The sequence below is a fragment of the Leucoraja erinacea genome, chromosome 14 (assembly GCF_028641065.1).
Source record: "Leucoraja erinacea ecotype New England chromosome 14, Leri_hhj_1, whole genome shotgun sequence".
NCBI classification, from domain to species: domain Eukaryota; kingdom Metazoa; phylum Chordata; class Chondrichthyes; order Rajiformes; family Rajidae; genus Leucoraja; species Leucoraja erinaceus.
Window position 1 is genome coordinate 24524841 of NC_073390.1, and position 17743 is coordinate 24542583.

Below are 17743 nucleotides of genomic sequence, written 5' to 3' on the forward strand. Positions count from 1 at the left end.
TACCTGCCTTCTCTCCATACACCCTGATCTCCTTTGCCACAAGGGCCACATCTAATACCCTCTTAAATATAGCGAATGAACTGGTCTTTGTGGCAGAGAATTCCAGAGATTCACCACTCTGTGTGAAAAATATTTTTCTCATCTCGGTCCTAAAAGACTTCCCCCTTACCCTTAAACTGTGACCCCTTGTTCTGGACTTCCCCAACATCGGGAACAATCTTCCTGCATCGAGCCTGTCCAACCCCTTAAGAATTTTGTAAGTTACTATAAGATCCCCCCTCAATCTTCTAAATTCTAGCAAGTACAAACCGAGTCTATCCAGTCTTTCTTCATATGAAAGTCCTGACATCCCAGGAATCGGACTGGTGGACCTTCTCTGTACTCCCTCTATGGCAAGAATGTCTTTCCTCAGATTAGGAGACCAAAACTGTATGCAATACTCCAGGTGTGGTCTCATCAAGACCCTGTACAACTGCAGTAGAACCTCCCTGCTCCTATACTCAAATCCTTTTGCTATGAATGCTAACATACCATTCACTTTCTTCACTGCCTGCTGCACCTGCATGCCTACTTTCAATGACTGGTGTACCATGACACCCAGGTCTCGTTGCATCTCCCCTTTTCTTAATCGACCACCATTCAGATAATAATCTACTTTCCTGTTTTTGCCACGAAAGTGGATAACCTCACATTTATCCACATTATACTGCATCTGCCATGCATTTGACCACTCACCCAACCTATCCAAATTATCTTGCAGCCTCCTAGCATCCTCCTCACAGCTAACACTGCTCCCCAGCTTTGAGTCATCTGCAAACTTGGAGATGTTGCATTCAATTCCCTCATCCAAATCATTAATATATATCGTAAATAGCTGGGGTCCCAGCACCAAGCCTTGCGGTACCCCACTAGGCACTGTCTGCCAGTCTGAAAAGGACCCGTTTACTCCTACTCTTTGCTTCCTGTCTGCCAGCCAGTTTTCTATCCACATCAGTACTGAACTCCCAATATTGTGTGCTTTAAGTTTGCATACTAATCTCTTATGTGGGTCCTTGGCGATAGCCTTTTGAAAGTCCAGATGTAACACATCCACTATTTCTCCCTTATCCACTCTACTAGTTACATCCTCGAAAAATTCTATAAGATTCCTCAGACATGATTTACCTTTCATAAATCCATGCTGACTTTGTCCAATGATTTCGCCACTTTCCAAATGTGCTGCTATCCCATCTTTAATAACTGACTCTAGCAGTTTCCCCACTACCGACGTTAGACTAACTGGTCTGTAATTCCCCGTTTTCTCTCTCCCTCCCTTTTTAAAATGTGAGGTTACATTAGCTACCCTCCAATCCTCAGGAACTACTCCAGAATCTAAAGAGTTTTGAAAAATTATCACTAATGCATCCACTATTTCTGGGGCTACTTCCTTAAGGACTCTGGGATGCAGCCTATCTGGCCCTGTGGATTTATCGGCCTTTAATCCATTCAATTTACCTAACACCACTTCCCGGCTAACCTGGATTTCACTCCGTTCTTTCATCTCATTTGACCCCCGGTCCCCTGTTATTTCCGGCAGATTATTTATGTCTTCCTTAGTGAAGACAAAACCAAAGTAGTTATTCAATTGGTCTGCCATGTCCTTGTTCCCCATGATCAATTCACCTGTTTCTGACTGCAAGGGACCTACAAGGGAACGTACAAACAGCACCACCCATAGTCGGATCCAACCCGCATCTCTGGCGCTCTAAGGCAACAACTCTACCGCTGTGCCACTGTGTCCTGGAAAAGTTACCACTGAGGTCCCTCTCAAATCTCTCCCCTCATCTTAATCCTGTGCCCTCTAGTTTTCGAACTCTCTACCCTGGGAAGAAGACTGTGAGTGTTCACTTTATCCATGCCCCTAGTGATCTTGAACACCTCAATAAGGTAACCCCTCAGGCTCCAAAGAAAAAGGTTCCAGCCTATCCAACCTATCCCAAGGAGTATTGTCAAGAGTATTCTCATATTTTCAGTTTTGGGAGGCAGCAGGGAATATGTTGGGGGAACAGGTGGATCTGGGGACTTGTCGAATCCTGTGGCATTGGGACAGGAGCAGGCAGAAGATCTCCAACGTCATCTTGACCTTCTGTCGTTGGTCGAGGTTGGATGGACATCGGTGGACATCAGTAAGTTGACCGCCTCTGCTCGTGTGTCCGGCAGGTGATCGGCCTGAGCTCCCTGTTGGGAAACGACCGGCTCTGGCCCTTGCTCCTCGGGCTGTCGGGAGCGCCCGCCATCCTGCAGTCACTCCTCCTGCCCTTCTGCCCGGAGAGTCCGCGCTACCTCTACATCAAGCTCGGCAAAGAAGAAGCAGCCAAGAAGGGTGAGTGAGGGGCGGGGAGGAGAGGGTGGAGGCAAGGGGAGGCCAACCTCTCCCCAAAAGGGCTCTGGTTTCTCCAGTGACAAAGAATTGTGTTCAAGCTGATGATTGTGGGATCTCAGAACATAGAACATAGAACATTACAGCATAGAACAGGCCCTTTGTGCCACAATGCCTGTGCCGGACCTGATGCCTAGACTAATTCTAATCTAACTCTACATAATCCATATCCATCCATTCTCTGCCTAACCAAAGCATCTTAAACACCACTGTCATGCCTGGCTCCACCCCTACCCCTGGCAGCATGTTCCAGGCACCCACCAATAAGCTTAGTAAAATAAGCTTCCCCCGCACATCTCTTTTAAACTTAGCCCCACTCACCTTAAAGCTCTGCCCTCTAGTCTTTGACATTTCCACCTTGGAGGGGAGAGGGGAGAGTTCTGACTGTCTCTATATAACAAGAGGAGTCGAGTATTGGAGCAAAGAGATCCTTCTGCAGTTGTTCAGGGCCCTAGTGAGACCACACCTGAAGTATTGTGTGCAGTTTTGATCCCCTAATTTGAGGAAGGACATTCTTGCTATTGAGGGAGTGTAGCGTAGCTTTACAAGGTTAATTCCCGGGATGGCAGGGCTGTCATACACTGAGAGAATGGAGCGGCTGGGCTTGTACACTCTGGAGTTTAGGATGAGAGGCGATCTTATTGATTGTTAAGGGTTTGGACACGCTAGAGGCAGGAAACATGTTCCCGATGTTGGGGAGTCCAGAACCAGGGGCCACAGTTTAAGAATAAGCGGTAGGCCATTTAGAACGGAGATGAGGATACACTTTTTCTCACAGAGAGTTGTGAGTCTGTGGAATTCTCTGCCTCAGAGGGCGGTGGAGGCCGATTCTCTGGATACTTTACAAGAGAGAGCTAGATAGGGTTCTTAAAGATGGCGGAGTCTGGGGATATGGGGTGAAGGCAGGAACGGGATACTGATTGGGGATGATCAGCCATGATCACATTGAATGGCGGTGTTGGCTCGAAGGGCCGAATGGCCTACTCCTGCACCTATTGTCTATCGTCTACACTATCTATGCCTCCCATAATATTATATAGGTGTGGAGGGTGGTGAATCACACCTGCTGCTGATAGTCCACACTCTCCACTCTCACTGGCTGAGCAGGAGAGGCTTGCCGACTACAGCAGAGGGTGGGTGGGGGGTGACGGTAAATTACATGGGTAGATACACCTGTGTGGGGGTGTGTCTGTGGGGGTGTGTCTGTGGGGGTGTGTCTGTGTGCGTACATCTGTGGGTGGTGCATCAATCTGTTCCTTTACGTCTTCCCATTCTTTTTCTGTCGTGTGGTGACGACTTTGTGCGTAGATGTGTGGTTCGGTATTGTCTGAGTATTTCCTGGTACAGTTCTGTGTGTACCTGTTGCAAGTTTGTCACCGAGTCATGCAGCAGGGAAACCGGCCCTTCAGCCCAACTCATCCACGCCGACCAAATTACCTCATCTAAGCAAGTCCCATTTAGAGTCTTAGTAATATAGCATGGAAGCAGGCCCTTCGGCCCAACTTGCCCATGCCGACCAAGTTTCCCCAATCCCAGGTAGTCACATGTGCCCGCGATTGGCACAGAACCCTCTAAATGTTTCCTGCCCATGTGCCTGTCCAGGTGTCTGTTGAATGATGTTACTGTACCTGCCTCAACTAGAAGCTGCTGAATTGTGTATTCCTGTGCATTGGTGTGTGTCTATAGACAAGTGGGTCAAGAGTGTTTTATTGTCATATGTCTCGGATGGGACAATGAAATTCTTACTTGCTGCAGCACAACAAAATAGGTAAATATATAAACATAGTACATAACGGGGGAAGAGGAAAAAAAAGTTCAATAAATAACAAATATAGTGCAACAATAATATAGTCCTTTGCAGTTCAGAGCTCAGAGCTTATTCGTTGCTGTGTGTAATAGCCTGATGCTGTTCCTGAACCTGGATGATACAGTTTTCAGACATATAGAACCTATATCTCCCGACATCACTATCTATATCCTTTCCTTTCCCTTTCCCCAGACTCTTGGTCTGAAGAAGGGTCTCGACCCGAAACGTCACCTATTCTTTTTCTCCAGAGATGCTGCCTGAGTGTTAAAGTCAGTCGGAAACCTCTCGGCGAGAGAGCTCAGAATATCGGCTAAACACTCACAAATGACAAGTCACTTCCCAGCAATCTCTAGACTGCAATTATCCTTCAGCACGCAACATTCTTTTGAAGCCTTAAATCCATGTTGGTGCTGGTTGCCAAGGTGACGACATTGACGTATTGGATGCGTTGACAGTGCATCACGGGACGGGACAGTGTGGTTAGTTATCTAACTGAATCTAGATTGTCTGTCGTTCTGTGCTCTCACCCCCCTGATTGGCAGAGCACGGGGGCTTGTCGGAGGTAGGGCAGAGGGTGGGGTGGAACCTTCTAGAAAAAAAACTTGTCCGCGCCTGAATGTGTACGTACGTGAGTCAGCCTGTGAATTCCTTCTGTCAACTCAATTAGTCTGTCATCAACTACACCAGAATGACGAGGATAGACACAAAACGCTGGAGTAACTCAGCTGGTCAGGCAGCATCTACGGAGAAAAAGGAGAAGTGATGTTTTGGGCTGTGACCCTTCTTTGGTGGGGGGGTGGTGGGGTAGTGGAGAGAGGAGGGAGAAAACACTGCAAAAGAGGAGGGGCAGCCGAAACCTGGCAGGTATACACAGGTGAGGGAGTATTTATATAGACAGGTGGATTAGATTAGTTGAAGGACCTGTTTCTGTGTTCAAAGCAATCCTCACCCAAACTGGTTCACTTGTGGTGACCACAACATTCCCACTGCTGGAGAATGTTGTGAAGTCACCTCAAGTGAACCAGTTTGGGTGAGGATTGCTTTGTGTGGAGGCTGAACCACCAAGGGCTGAGGGCAGACCACCCACCATATCAAGATCATTCCTAGTTTGAATTTGCGATGATTTGAGGAACTGAATTTAAGTTCCCCAGCTCCTGCTGTGGAAACCTGACCTCTCAGTACATAGAACTTGGCACAAGAACAGGCCCTTCAGCCCACAATGCCTGTGCCGGACATGATCCCAACTTAAATGTATCTCCTCTGCCTACACATAATCTATATCCTTCCTGTGAATGTCTAAAAATCCCTTAAACACCACTATCATATCCGTCTCCACCATCACCCTTGGCAGCACTTTCCAGGCACTCACCAAACTTGCCCTGCACGTCTCCTCTAAACATTACCACTCTCACCTTAAAGCTATGCCCTATGGTCTGTGAATTACCGCACTAGGGAAAATGGTTCTGACTGTCTACGCTGTCTATGCCTCTCATCATTTTATGTTTCTACCAGTTCTAACTGCAACCTCTGATGTTCCAGATAAAACAATCCGTCCAACCTCTCCCTGTAACTAATGACCTCTAATCCAGGCAGAACTCTGGTAAACCTCCTGAATCCTCTCCAAAGCCTCCTGTAATGAGGCAACCAGAACTGCACACTATACTTCCACATGTGGCCTGACCAAGGTCCTATAAATCTGCATCATGACCCTACTCTTATACAATGACCCAACTGAATTAGGCAAGCATATCAATGCATTCCTCTCTCATATCCTACTGGAAGATATGTGGGATTCTTTCTTTAGACTTTAGATTTTAGAGATACAGCCTGGAATCAGGCACTTCGGTCCACTGAGTCCACACTGACCAGTGATCACCCACACACTTGCACTGTCCTGCGCACTAGGGACAACTTACAATTTTACACAGAGGATGGTGGTGCCTGGAACGTACTGGCAGGGGTGGTGGTGAAGGCAGATATAATAGTGGTGTTTAAGAGACTTTTAGATAGGCACTTGGATATGCAGGGAATGGAGGGCTATCAATCGCGTGCAGGGAGAGCAGATACATTTAACTTGGCATCGTGTTTGGCACATACATTGTCAGTCATTCTTCCCACCCTCTGGAATACTCTACCAGTAACTGACCCAATGCCCATCCCATCGACTGTGCAGGAATAGAACATGAAAGTGAAAGAGTGTGTTGACAGAGGATGTTTCTGTTGTCTTGTTGGGAAAGTTCTGCAAATGAATAAGCAATGAATAAGCAAGCATATGTTCACAGCATCATTGCCACCCTAATCCAAGCAGCTCGACATAACCAAGAAGAACAGCACCTCATCTTTTGGGACAGATTACACTCTTCCAGATCTGGTGCTAAATTCCATATAATTGTACAGTTCTTGTACTGTCTACAGCTCCTCCTGGTAATCTTTTGTGCCTTTACTTGCCCCAGTTTCATTCTCTCTCATACACTACTGGAGGGTACATGGGATTCTTTCTTTCGACGTTACTTTAGACTTTAGAGATACAGTGCAGAAACAGGCCCTTTGGCCCACCGGGTCCGCATCAACCAGCGATCACCCCGTATACTAGCACTACCCTACACACTCGGAATGATTCATAATTTTACCAACGACAGTTAACTCACAGACCTGCATGTCTTTGGAGTGTGGGAGGAAACCGGAGCACCCGAAGAAAACCCACGCAGTCACAGGTGGAATGTGCAGACTCAGTGCAGACATCACCCATAGCCTGGATCGAGCCCGGGTCTTTGGTGGCTGTAAGGCAGCAACTCTACCACTTTGTCATTGGGTCACCCTAGTCGCCTTTCTAGTCATCAAAGCAAACTGCAGATGGAGAAGCACTTTATTGAAGGCTGTAAACCCTCAACGAATAGCACCAGCTACCAGAGTGACGGCATTTAATCTCCCACACTATCACAGACCTCTCCATCTCTATCCATCCATCTAAATGCTGAGGAGCTATCTTCTGCACTCTGGTATATTTCTCTTTTGCAATATTCTCAACCATTTGCAATAATGCTTGGCATGACTGCATTCATCTATAGCATTATCTAATCTGTTTGGATAGTGACAAATAGCTAGAAAGAGTGCAGAGAAGATTCAAAAATATGTTATCAGGACTTGAGTGCTTGAGCTATAGGGAGAGGTTGGGCAGACTGCGACTTTATTCTTGGTGCTGAGGGGAGATCTCATAGAGGTGTATAAAATCATGAGGGGAATAGATAGGATGAATGCACAGAGTCTTAAACCCTCAGTAGAGGAATCAAGAACTCGAGGGCGTAGGTTTAAGGTGAGAGGGGAAAAAGTTGAATAGGAATTTGAGGGGTAACATTTTCACACAGAGTGTGGTGGGTATATAGAACGAGCTGTCAGGGGAGATAGTTGAGACAAGTACTATAACATTTAAAAGACATTTGGACAGATACATAGATGGGAAATGTGAGGGGGATATTGGCCAAATGCAGGCAGATGGGACTAGTATAGATGGGCTTCTTGGTCAGCAATTTGGGCAGAAGGGCCAGTTTTCGTGCTGTTTGACTCTGGCTCTATAATAATAAATCAATACCAGCACGTTGTACAAATCAAAATCACTGTACGAAACATTTCCCAAATCTGATGCAAGTTCAGCAACTTGAGATGCTGTCCCTCTTCTCCCCCACCCCCTCTCCCCACAGATGCTGCCTGACCTGCTGAGTATTTCCAGTGAAATCAGTTTTGATTTTTCAAGTTTCCAGTGGTATTTTTCTTTTGCACGCATCTTGAGCCAAGTGTCCTGTTAGTTTGGCCGTTTCATGCACACGAGGCATCCTCGGTGAGTCAATGTTGACCTGTCATCCTTTACAGCCTTGCGCAGACTCCTTGGGAGCTCGGACATAGAGAAGCAGATGGCGGAGATGAAGAAGGAGAAGGAGGAGATTGAGAAGGTGCCGAAGGTCTCCATCAGCCAGTTGTTCCGCTCGCCCAACTACCGACAACCCATCACCGTCGCCCTGATGCTGCACATCTCCCAGCAGTTCTCTGGAATCAACGCCGTGAGTGAACTCGCCACGGGCTTATGGGAACCAGTGCCCCATCACACACACTGTTTAAGAAGGAACTGCAGATGCTGGAAAATCGAAGGTACACAAAAATGCTGGAGAAACTCAGCGGGTGCAGCTGCATCTATGGAGCGAAGGAAATAGGCAACGTTTCGGGCCGAAACCCATGGGTTTCGGCCCAAAACGTTGCCTATTTCCTTCGCTCCATAGATGCTGCTGAACCCGCTGAGTTTCTCCAGCATTTTTGTATACCCCCATCACACACTCCCAGGGTCCGACACACAGTGAAGCTCCCTCCATACCATCCCATCACACATTCCCAGAATTAGATACAGAGTGATGCTTCCCTCTACACTGTCCCATCGCACACTCCTGGGATCAGACACCGAGTGAAGATCCCTCCACACCATCCCATCAAACACTCCCATGGTGAGAGGGGAACTGATGCACTACAATGCTGAGAACTGTATTCTGCATTCTGTATCACCCCTCAGCTTATTTGACTTTCACTTGATTGTATTTATGTATTATCTGATCTGTTTGGATAGCATGCAAAACAAAGCTTTTCACTGTACCTCACTGTACATGTGACAATAATAAACCTAAACGTAATAATAAACCAATATCAGTGTTAGGAGCCCATGTGAAGAGCATTTATTTGCTGAAAAGAATACATTTGTGTGCGTTTGGCTGGATTTATAATGCCTGTAAATAATTGGCTGATTTTGTTATCTCCAATCTGATCTATTAACCGGGGGTTATATCACTCCAGCAGTAAATCAATCTGGAGATGGAAAATGGGTCATCTGGCTCATTTTTTCCCTATCTGACCAACCCACCCACAGTGGCACAGCAACAGAGACCTGGGTTCAATCCTGACCACGGGTGCTGTCCATGTGGAGTTTGCACATTCTCCCTGTGACGCTGTGGGTTTCCTCCGGGTGCTTCGGCTTCCTCCCACACTCCCAAGATGAGCGGGTTTGTCGGTTAATTGGCCCTCTGTAAATTTCCTGTAGTGAGTGGATGAGAAAGTGGAATATCGTAGAACTAGTGTGAACGGGTGATCGATGGTTGGTGTGGACTCGGTGGGCAGAAGGACTTGTTTCCATGCTGTATATCTAAACTAAACTAAACTTTGGCCGACAGCAGTTAATGAAGTTACTTATTGAAGGCATTTATTAGTATCAGTAAATTAGTAATCATAGACCTCCACCAGTGGAGTACCTTCATCCCAGAGGGCTTTAGAGCCAAGAATGTCTTTTGCCGGTAATGATGCCAAAACCACGTTGCTAACTGTTGAATAACAAGATAACAAATGCAGCAAGTAGGGAATGCTCAGATAATCTGCCTTTGAGGTGGAAATATTGACCTTAATTTCACGTGGAACCCTCTTCAAGTGCGGGATCGGTAAGACTTTCCTGAGAGACGGCAGGCAGGGTGACACACGGAGAGGGTGGTATGACAGGGCAGCACTCCCTTCGTGGAGGGGTAGCTGGTGAACAATGCAGGGTCTATCACGAGTATTGACCTCCCCACCATCAAAGGGATCTACAGGAGACTGCCTCAAAAAGGCAGCCAGCATCATCAGAGACCCACACCAGCCACTGGCACGCTCTCATCTTGCTGCCACCATCAAGAGCTTGAGAACCGTGTCCTCCAGGTTCAAGATCAGGTTCTTCACAGTAACCATCAGGCTCTTCAAACACTGCACAACACTAACCTCAGCAACAGTGACCTTCAATGGACTGTGTCTTTGGTTGCACTATGGACTTTAGTTTTTGCACTATTGTGATTACAGTTATGGTTATTAATTTACTGTGCTGTTGATTAGTATATATTTATCTGCGTGTTATTGCACTTATGGGCCTGTTAATCTGCAGCAAGTAAGAATTTAATTGTTCCATTGTTGGTTGATATGACAAGGACACACTGTTGACCCTTGAGCTGAATAGTGGACTGCAATGCAACTTGAACATGCAACCTCTGGCTCAGACACACCAGTCCCCCCTGCCGGACTAGAGTTAAAACATCTCCCCATTCAATGGTGTGTTAGTGAAATAAGTGATGAAAGAGCCAAAGAGCTTTACAGCACATGAACTGGCCCTTTGGCCCACCTCATCCATGCTGACCATATCTAAGCTAAGGAAAGACACAAAGTGCTGGAGTAACTCAGCGGATCAGGCAACATCTCTGGAGAACATGGATAGGTGAAGTTTAGGGGCGGGATCCTTCTTCAGAATGAGAGTCTGAAGAAGGATCCTGACCTGAAACCTCGCCTCGCCATGTTCTCCCGGGATGCTACCTGACCCCGCTGAGTTACTCCAGCACTTTGTGCCTTTCCTTGGTAAATCAGCATCTTCAATTCCTTGTTTCTACATATCAATGTTAATCCCACGCCCCATTCAGCCCATATCCCTCTACTCCTTTGCTGTCCCAGTTGCTGTCCAGATACATTTCCTAACATTTTATTCTTCCACCATTTTATCTGTCAGCTTTTTCCAGATATTTACAACCCCTCAGAAAAATGTATCACCAAGATTTACTCCTCAGATCTGGTCTGAACAGAGTTATTCAAACCAAATCTCAGGCTGTGCCAAGAGTGCAGAATATAGTGTTACTGTTACAGCGAAAGTGCAGGTAAAAAAGTGCATGGGCCATAATGAGGTAGATTGGAAGAACAGGATTACATCCTAACTACACCTTAACATATAGACAAATGGTTCTAGTAGTCTGATACTGAGGGGAAGAAGCTGTTACCTAAGTCTGGTGGTGCGTGCTTTCAAGCTTTTGTACCATCTGCTGGACGGGAGAAGGGAGAAGTGGAGATGTCCGGGGTGTGAGTGGTCCTTGATGATGTTGGCTGCTCTCCCTTGTCCTGTTGGATGGGTGACTCCCTACATGTGCGCGATCTTAATTCTCTTGCACTTTGTAACTCTGTGCTCCTCTTTCTTCTGCAGATCTTTTACTATTCCACGGCCATCTTCACCCAGGCCGGGATCTCGCACCCATCCTACGCCACTATTGGAGTTGGTGTTGTGAACACAATCTTCACCGTGGTCTCGGTGAGTGACCCAGGGCAGCGTGGTGTGATCCAGGGGCAATTCATTGCCACATGGGGTTGCTTCACCCTGGACAACTCTAGCAATCCTTGTAGATAAATACTTGCAAAGGGAGGATGTAACAAAATTACTGAGAAAAGATGGGGTTGGAAAGAAGGAAAGAGAATGATGAATTTCTATAACTTCCCACAAACTAATTCAGTCGTAGAACTGTACAGAACAGCAAAAGGCCCTTCAGACAGCCTTACCACGCCAACCAAGTTGGCATCCTGGGCTAATCCCATTTGCCTGCATTTGGCCCACATCCTTCTAAACCCTTCCTATCCTGCGTGGGTTTTCTCCGAGATCTTCGGTTTGCTCCCACACTCCGAAGAGTTTGTAGGTTAATTGGATTGATGAATTGGCTTGATAAAAATGTAAAAATTGTCCAAGTTGGTGATATGCAGAGTACTGCCCTGCCGACTATATCTGTCCAAAGATCTTTTAAAACTCATCATTGTATTCCATTTTACAACTTCCTCTGGCAGCTCGTTTCAGATATAAACTACCCTCTAAGTGAAAAAGTTGCCCCCGAGGTGCCTCTTAAATCTTTCCCCTCTCACCTTAAGCCTGTGCCCTCTAGTTTTAGAATCCTCTACCCTGGGGGGGAAAAAGACAGTGAGCATTCACTCTATCCATGCCCGTCCCTCAGTTTGACAGGATGCTCACTCAGCAGGATCCTGTTGAGGATACAGCACGGAAACAGGCTCAACTCGTCCTCCAGCTGCTCCGCTTACCTCCCACATCGCAAGGCCGTGCGGGCTTGTAAGTTAATTGCCCCTCTGTAAATTGAGTGGATGAGAACATGGGATAATATAGAAATAATACGAACGGGTGATCGATCGCCAGCGTGGACTCGGTGGGCTGAGGGCCTGTTTCCATGTTGTAACTCTAAACTAAACTAAACTAAAGGAACACTAAACTTAAACTAAATCTACAAGTGAAACTAAAACAACATTAAAAATAACTAGAAAATCTAAAACAAAACTACACTAAACCTAAACTAAAAAATATCTAAACTAAACTAAGGAAAACGAAACTAAAACTAAAACACTAAAATAAACTAAAACTAAGTTGAATCTAAAGGGTGAGTAAGGCAGGTGAGCAGCTGCTCAGTCTAACATACTATATTTGTGTTATCTCCTTAGGTTTTCCTGGTGGAACATGTTGGTCGCCGCAGCCTGTTTATCGTAGGCCTGGGCGGGATGTGTGGCTGTGCCATCCTCATGACATGTGGGCTGGCCTTGCAGGTAAGAGTGTGCTTCATGCAGCAACCTCAGACCCCAGACCCCTGAACGATTTGACCCTGCTGCACAAACCAGATGAGGGGTGATCTTACAGAGCTATATAAAATCATGAGGGGAATTAGATTTGGAGAATGCACAGTCTTTGCATCTCCCCCCCCCTCCCCCAACCACATTGCAATCAGTTTGAAGAAGGGTCCTGACCCGAAACATTGCCTATCACTGTTCTCCAGAGCTGCTGCCTGACCTGCTGAATTACTGCAGTACTTTGTGTCTATTTATTGTGAACCATCACCTGCAGTTCCTTGTGTCAACAAGAACCAGAGGACATAGGTTTAAGGCGAGAGGGAAAAGATTTAATAGGAACCTCAGGGGTTACCCCTTTCACACAGAGGATGGTGAGTATATGGCATGAACTACCAGAAATAGCTTGCTGAGGCATTTAAATGGCAGGTACATGGTGAGGAAAGGTGTAGAGGGATGTGGGCCAAATAATGATAAATGGGACCAGTGTAGATGGGGCATCTTAATCGGCATGAACAAATTGAGCCAAAGGGCCTGTTTCCCGGCCGTGTGACTCTAAATGCAACTTAAATGTAATGACTGTACCTCACTGACCTCCATCCCTTCCTCTTTCCTCAGTACACCTACACCTGGATGAGTTACCTCAGCATGTCGGCCATCTTTATGTTTGTGGCCTTCTTTGAGATTGGGCCAGGCCCCATCGCATGGTTCATTGCAGCAGAGCTCTTCAGCCAGGGCCCGCGGCCGGCCGCAGTCACCATCGCAGGGTTCTGTAACTGGACCTGCAACTTCCTGGTGGGAATGTGTTTTCCGTACATCGAGGTAAGACCCTCCGCAACGCCAGAGCCATCCGCTCTGATGCGCTCCCCTCGCCTGGCGCAGCAGTAGAGCCGCTGCTTCACAGCGCCAGAGACCCTGGTTTAATCCTGACTGACTGTGTGCGTGTGCGTGTGCACGTGTGTGTGTGTGGAGTTTGCATGTTCTCCCTGTGCTTTGGGCACCGACCGTGCAAGAGCTGGATGCTCTTGAAAAGGAGCCGCAGTCGTCTTTCTTACAGTTTAGCTTTCTTCCCAACCAATTGTTCAAGCGCTTTTGATTGCAACATGCGCCTTAATTTAGTTCAACAAAGAAACTGACAAGTTACTAAAGGGGTTTCCTCCCACATTCCAAAGACGTGAGGGTTTGTAGATTAATTGGCCCTCTGTAAATTGCCCCTAGTGTGTAGGAAGTGGATGTGAAAGTGGCATAACATTGAACAAGTGTGAACTGGTGATCGTTAGTTTGAATGGACTCAGTGGGCCGAAGGGTCTGTTTCCTTGCTGTCAATGGTTTCTTTATTATCATGTGTACCAAGGTACAGTGAATTTAGCTCAACAAGTCTATCACCATACATATGCACCATCTCCGGTTAGTATAGACCAGCCCGCTGGGTCTAGATGCTAGAGGTGCCAGTTTGGAACCATTTCACAATCCCAGCTGCAAAGGCGTGCTGCATCTTTCAAGCAATTTAAGGTGCTTTCATTCACTGCAGTGGTACCCTGCCAGCGATGCCCAGCCTGGCTTTGCAACACCTTGGGACCACACCCCCCTCCCCACACTCCCCCTACCCCTCAAAACCAGGCACAGCATGACTCCAATACTCTGCTGCCCCCGGGACTGGGGTGGCACTGATTGGCAGCTTTCTGGACTATTGGATGCCATTTCCTTTCACACCCCAATGCACCTTTTGGAACATTGCACCGTATGATAATACATTTTCAAGTAGATGAGGAAATTTGCGAGGGAGCGTGGGAATCCGAGCTTGGTGTTAAAAGAGGTTGTTGGAACACTGAGGCATGTATTTTACACAGAGGGTTGTGATTGTCTGGGATACACTGCCAGGAGTGGTGGTGGAGGCAGATATGATAGTGGTGTTTAAGGGGATTGTGGATAGGCATGGGTATGCAGGGAATGGAGGGATTATGGATCAGGTGCAGGTGTTTGGTATTTGGTCTTGGCATCCTGTTCAGCACAGATATTGTGGGCTGAAGGGCCTGTTCCTGTGTTCTAGATTTACTTGGGAAAGTTTCAGGGAATCATGGGATTCAGGCCGACAGTGTTACATAGAACATAGACCAGTATGGCTCAAGAACAGACCCTTGGCCCACAATTCTCGTGCCAAACATGATGCCAAATTGAGCTAATCTCATCTGCCTGCATGTGATCCATATCCCTCCATTTCCTGCATATCTATGTGCCTAACAAAAAGCCTCTTAAACACCACTATTATATCTGCTTCCACCACCATCCCCAGCCGCACATTCCATGCACCCACCATCCTTTGTGTAAAAAAAAAACGTCCTGCACATCAGCTTAAATATTTGCTCCTCTCACCTTAAAGCTGTGCCCTCAAGTCTTTGATATTTCCACCCTAGGGGGGGGGAAAGATTCTGACTGTCTCCCTATCTATGTTGGTAGAGAGCACAGGGACTGGGACCCCAGTGAGTGGGAATGTAACGTGTAAAACATCTGGTAAGACGGATGCTGAAACATCAGGATTTCCAAAATGACGGATAGTGGATCATTGGAGAATTATTGACTGAATTGAGTGATGGTACAGAGCTATGTGGTGCGAGTGGGACAGTGGGATTAGTGTAGGACTGATACAGGCCTGTGGGGATTAGTGTTAGATTGGTCTACCACAGTAGGAGTGGCACAGTGGCGTAGCGGTAGAGTTGCTGCCTCACAGTGTCAAAGACCCGAGTTCGATCCTGACCACGGGTGCAGTCTATACGGAGTTTGCACATTTTCCCTGTGACCTCGTGGGTTTTATCTAGGTGCTCCGGTTTCCTCCCACATTTTCTAAAGACATACAGGTTTGTAGGTTAAGTGGCTTCAGTTAAAAAATAGATATACATTGACCTAATGTGTGGGAGAGTGTCAGTGTATGGGGTGATCACAGGATTGACGCCCAGGGGCCTATTCCCGCATAGTATCTCTAAAGACTAAAGTAAAGTCCGAAGTAAGATTGGCCTTACATGTGAATAGATTACCTCTCGCACTTTTTTAAACATCCGACTGAAAGTGAGATTGGATTTGGTTAATCCCACACATGACAACGCTCTCTCCATTCTCCCTCTCTGTCTCCCCAGGAGCTGTGTGGCCCATACGTGTTTGTCATCTTCGCCTGCCTGCTCCTGGGCTTCACCCTGTTCACCTACTTCAGAGTGCCGGAGACCAAGGGCAAGACCTTTGAGCAGATTGCCGAGGGGTTCCGCCGCAAGAAGCCCTCGTCGCGACAGCTCAAACCCACTGCCACGGAGCTGGAACATCTGGGCAGTACAGAGGCCTAACGGTGAGGAGGACGGAGAGGCCTCTTTGGCCTGCTCCGTGCACAGGAACTGGAGCGTGAGGCCCGGGTTCCCGTGGAGGCCAAGCAACCACCGAGCCATTGTTTACATTCTCCTCTGGGCCTGGGGGAGAAGCTGAACTATCCTGCCTGCATAAGCAAGAGTAAGGAGGGAGAAGGATTATCCAGTTTGTGAAGGATTGTCGTGGACACTCGATGTTCAATGTCCCAAAGTTAGGACTTGCTTTATCCTGGAACTGAAGTCAGATCTTGGAACATTGCTGCCTAAAATAATCTGTTGGTTTGTGTATTCTTCAAACACCTTCACTTCTACACATTGGAGAGAGGGAGGAGATAGAGTTAAGCACATTCTCAGGTCTTGGACAATCTTGCTGCTGTTTTGTGTCAGTGTGATGATGGGAGCATGAAAAGGCAAAGTAGTAATGGGACTGACGCTACGCTAGGGCTGGAGATTTCCCCCCCACCTCCGGTCAAAACTTGTGGTTTGGCTTCTGTCAAACTGTCACTCTGCAACACTCTGCAAGACCCCTTTGTTGAGGGGTCTGAAGAAGGGTCCCTACCTGAAACGTACCCCACCCATCCTTTTTCTCCAGAGATGCTGCCTGACCCGTCGAGTTACTCTAGCACTTTGTGTCTATCTTCTGAAAGTCAGAGTCGTTTCAGTGTAGGTGGGGAGTTGAAGATCAACTCCGACGTGTGTTGGGCCCCACAACTCACTTGCATGGAATGCAAAGCTTTGCACAGTACCTCCATAAGACTTCTTAAACCAGAGGGTGGTAAATCTGTGGGATTCATTGCCACAGACATCGGTGGAGGCCAAGTCAAGTTTTAGGTGGAGATTGACAGATTGTTGATTTGTAATGGCAACAAAGGTTACAGGGAGAAGGCAGGAGAATGGGATTGAGAGGGAAAGATAGATCAGCCATGATCAAATGGTGCAGTAGACTCAATGGGCTGAAGGGCATAATTAGCGTCACAGAGTAATACAGTGTGGAAACAGGCCCTTCAGCTCATCACGCCGACCAACATGTCCCATCTATACTAGTCCCACCTGCCCATGTTTAGCGTATTTCTTTAAACCCATCCTATTCATATATGTGTCCAAATGTTTCTAAAACGTTGTGATAGTATCTCCTCCGGCAGCTCGTCCCATACACTCACCACACTTAGTGTAAAAAAAAAAAAAAAAAAATCCCCTCTGGTTCCCCCCCCCCCCCCCCCCCCCCCCCCTTTAAATTTTGCTCCTTTATCTTATGTTGCACACGATAGTGATAAACCGAAACCTTACTCCAAAGGAATAGATGATGGGCTGGTTAGAGCGTGGTGGTCAGCGAGGTCTGGGTCACTCACTGACCCACTGACACCACATTCCGCACACCACTGACCCTCACCACCCTGTCTGTGCAATTGTACATAGCACCAAGGCCAGTATTATCAGTTAACTATTGTTTTAGAATTCAACCGATATTAAGTATATCGGCTCTCAACGGGCCGGTAACAAAGGTATGGATGGGGGGAGGGTGGAGGTTGCTACCCCTTAGAGGTGAGGATGAAGGAGGCATTGAGGGCTGGGGCAAGAGGGTGGAGGGGGCGTTGTGGGGGCAACGATTGGGCTGTCTGCTCAGGAACTGTGCTGAAGCCCAGCATTTAGACCTCAGCCTGAGAGAAAGAAGGGTTCAAGGCCAGGGACCTGAAAGGCCCAGAATAAACTTCAGGCCTGAGAGACCCAGTTTCTAGGTCT

The 17743-nt window shown here is 47.2% G+C and overlaps 1 protein-coding gene across 1 annotated transcript in view; it reads left to right on the top strand.

The window, feature by feature from the left end:
- slc2a2 (solute carrier family 2 member 2) overlaps positions 1–17193 on the top strand; it is a 31565-nt gene extending 14372 nt beyond the window's left edge. The window contains exons 6-11 of the mRNA XM_055645845.1: positions 2200–2362; positions 8094–8281; positions 11245–11349; positions 12534–12635; positions 13272–13475; positions 15785–17193. Coding sequence (XP_055501820.1) covers positions 2200–2362; positions 8094–8281; positions 11245–11349; positions 12534–12635; positions 13272–13475; positions 15785–15985 — 963 coding nt within the window. The 3' untranslated portion in view covers positions 15986–17193. The remainder of the gene's footprint in view (positions 1–2199; positions 2363–8093; positions 8282–11244; positions 11350–12533; positions 12636–13271; positions 13476–15784) is intronic.
- Positions 17194–17743: the final 550 nt, after the last annotated feature.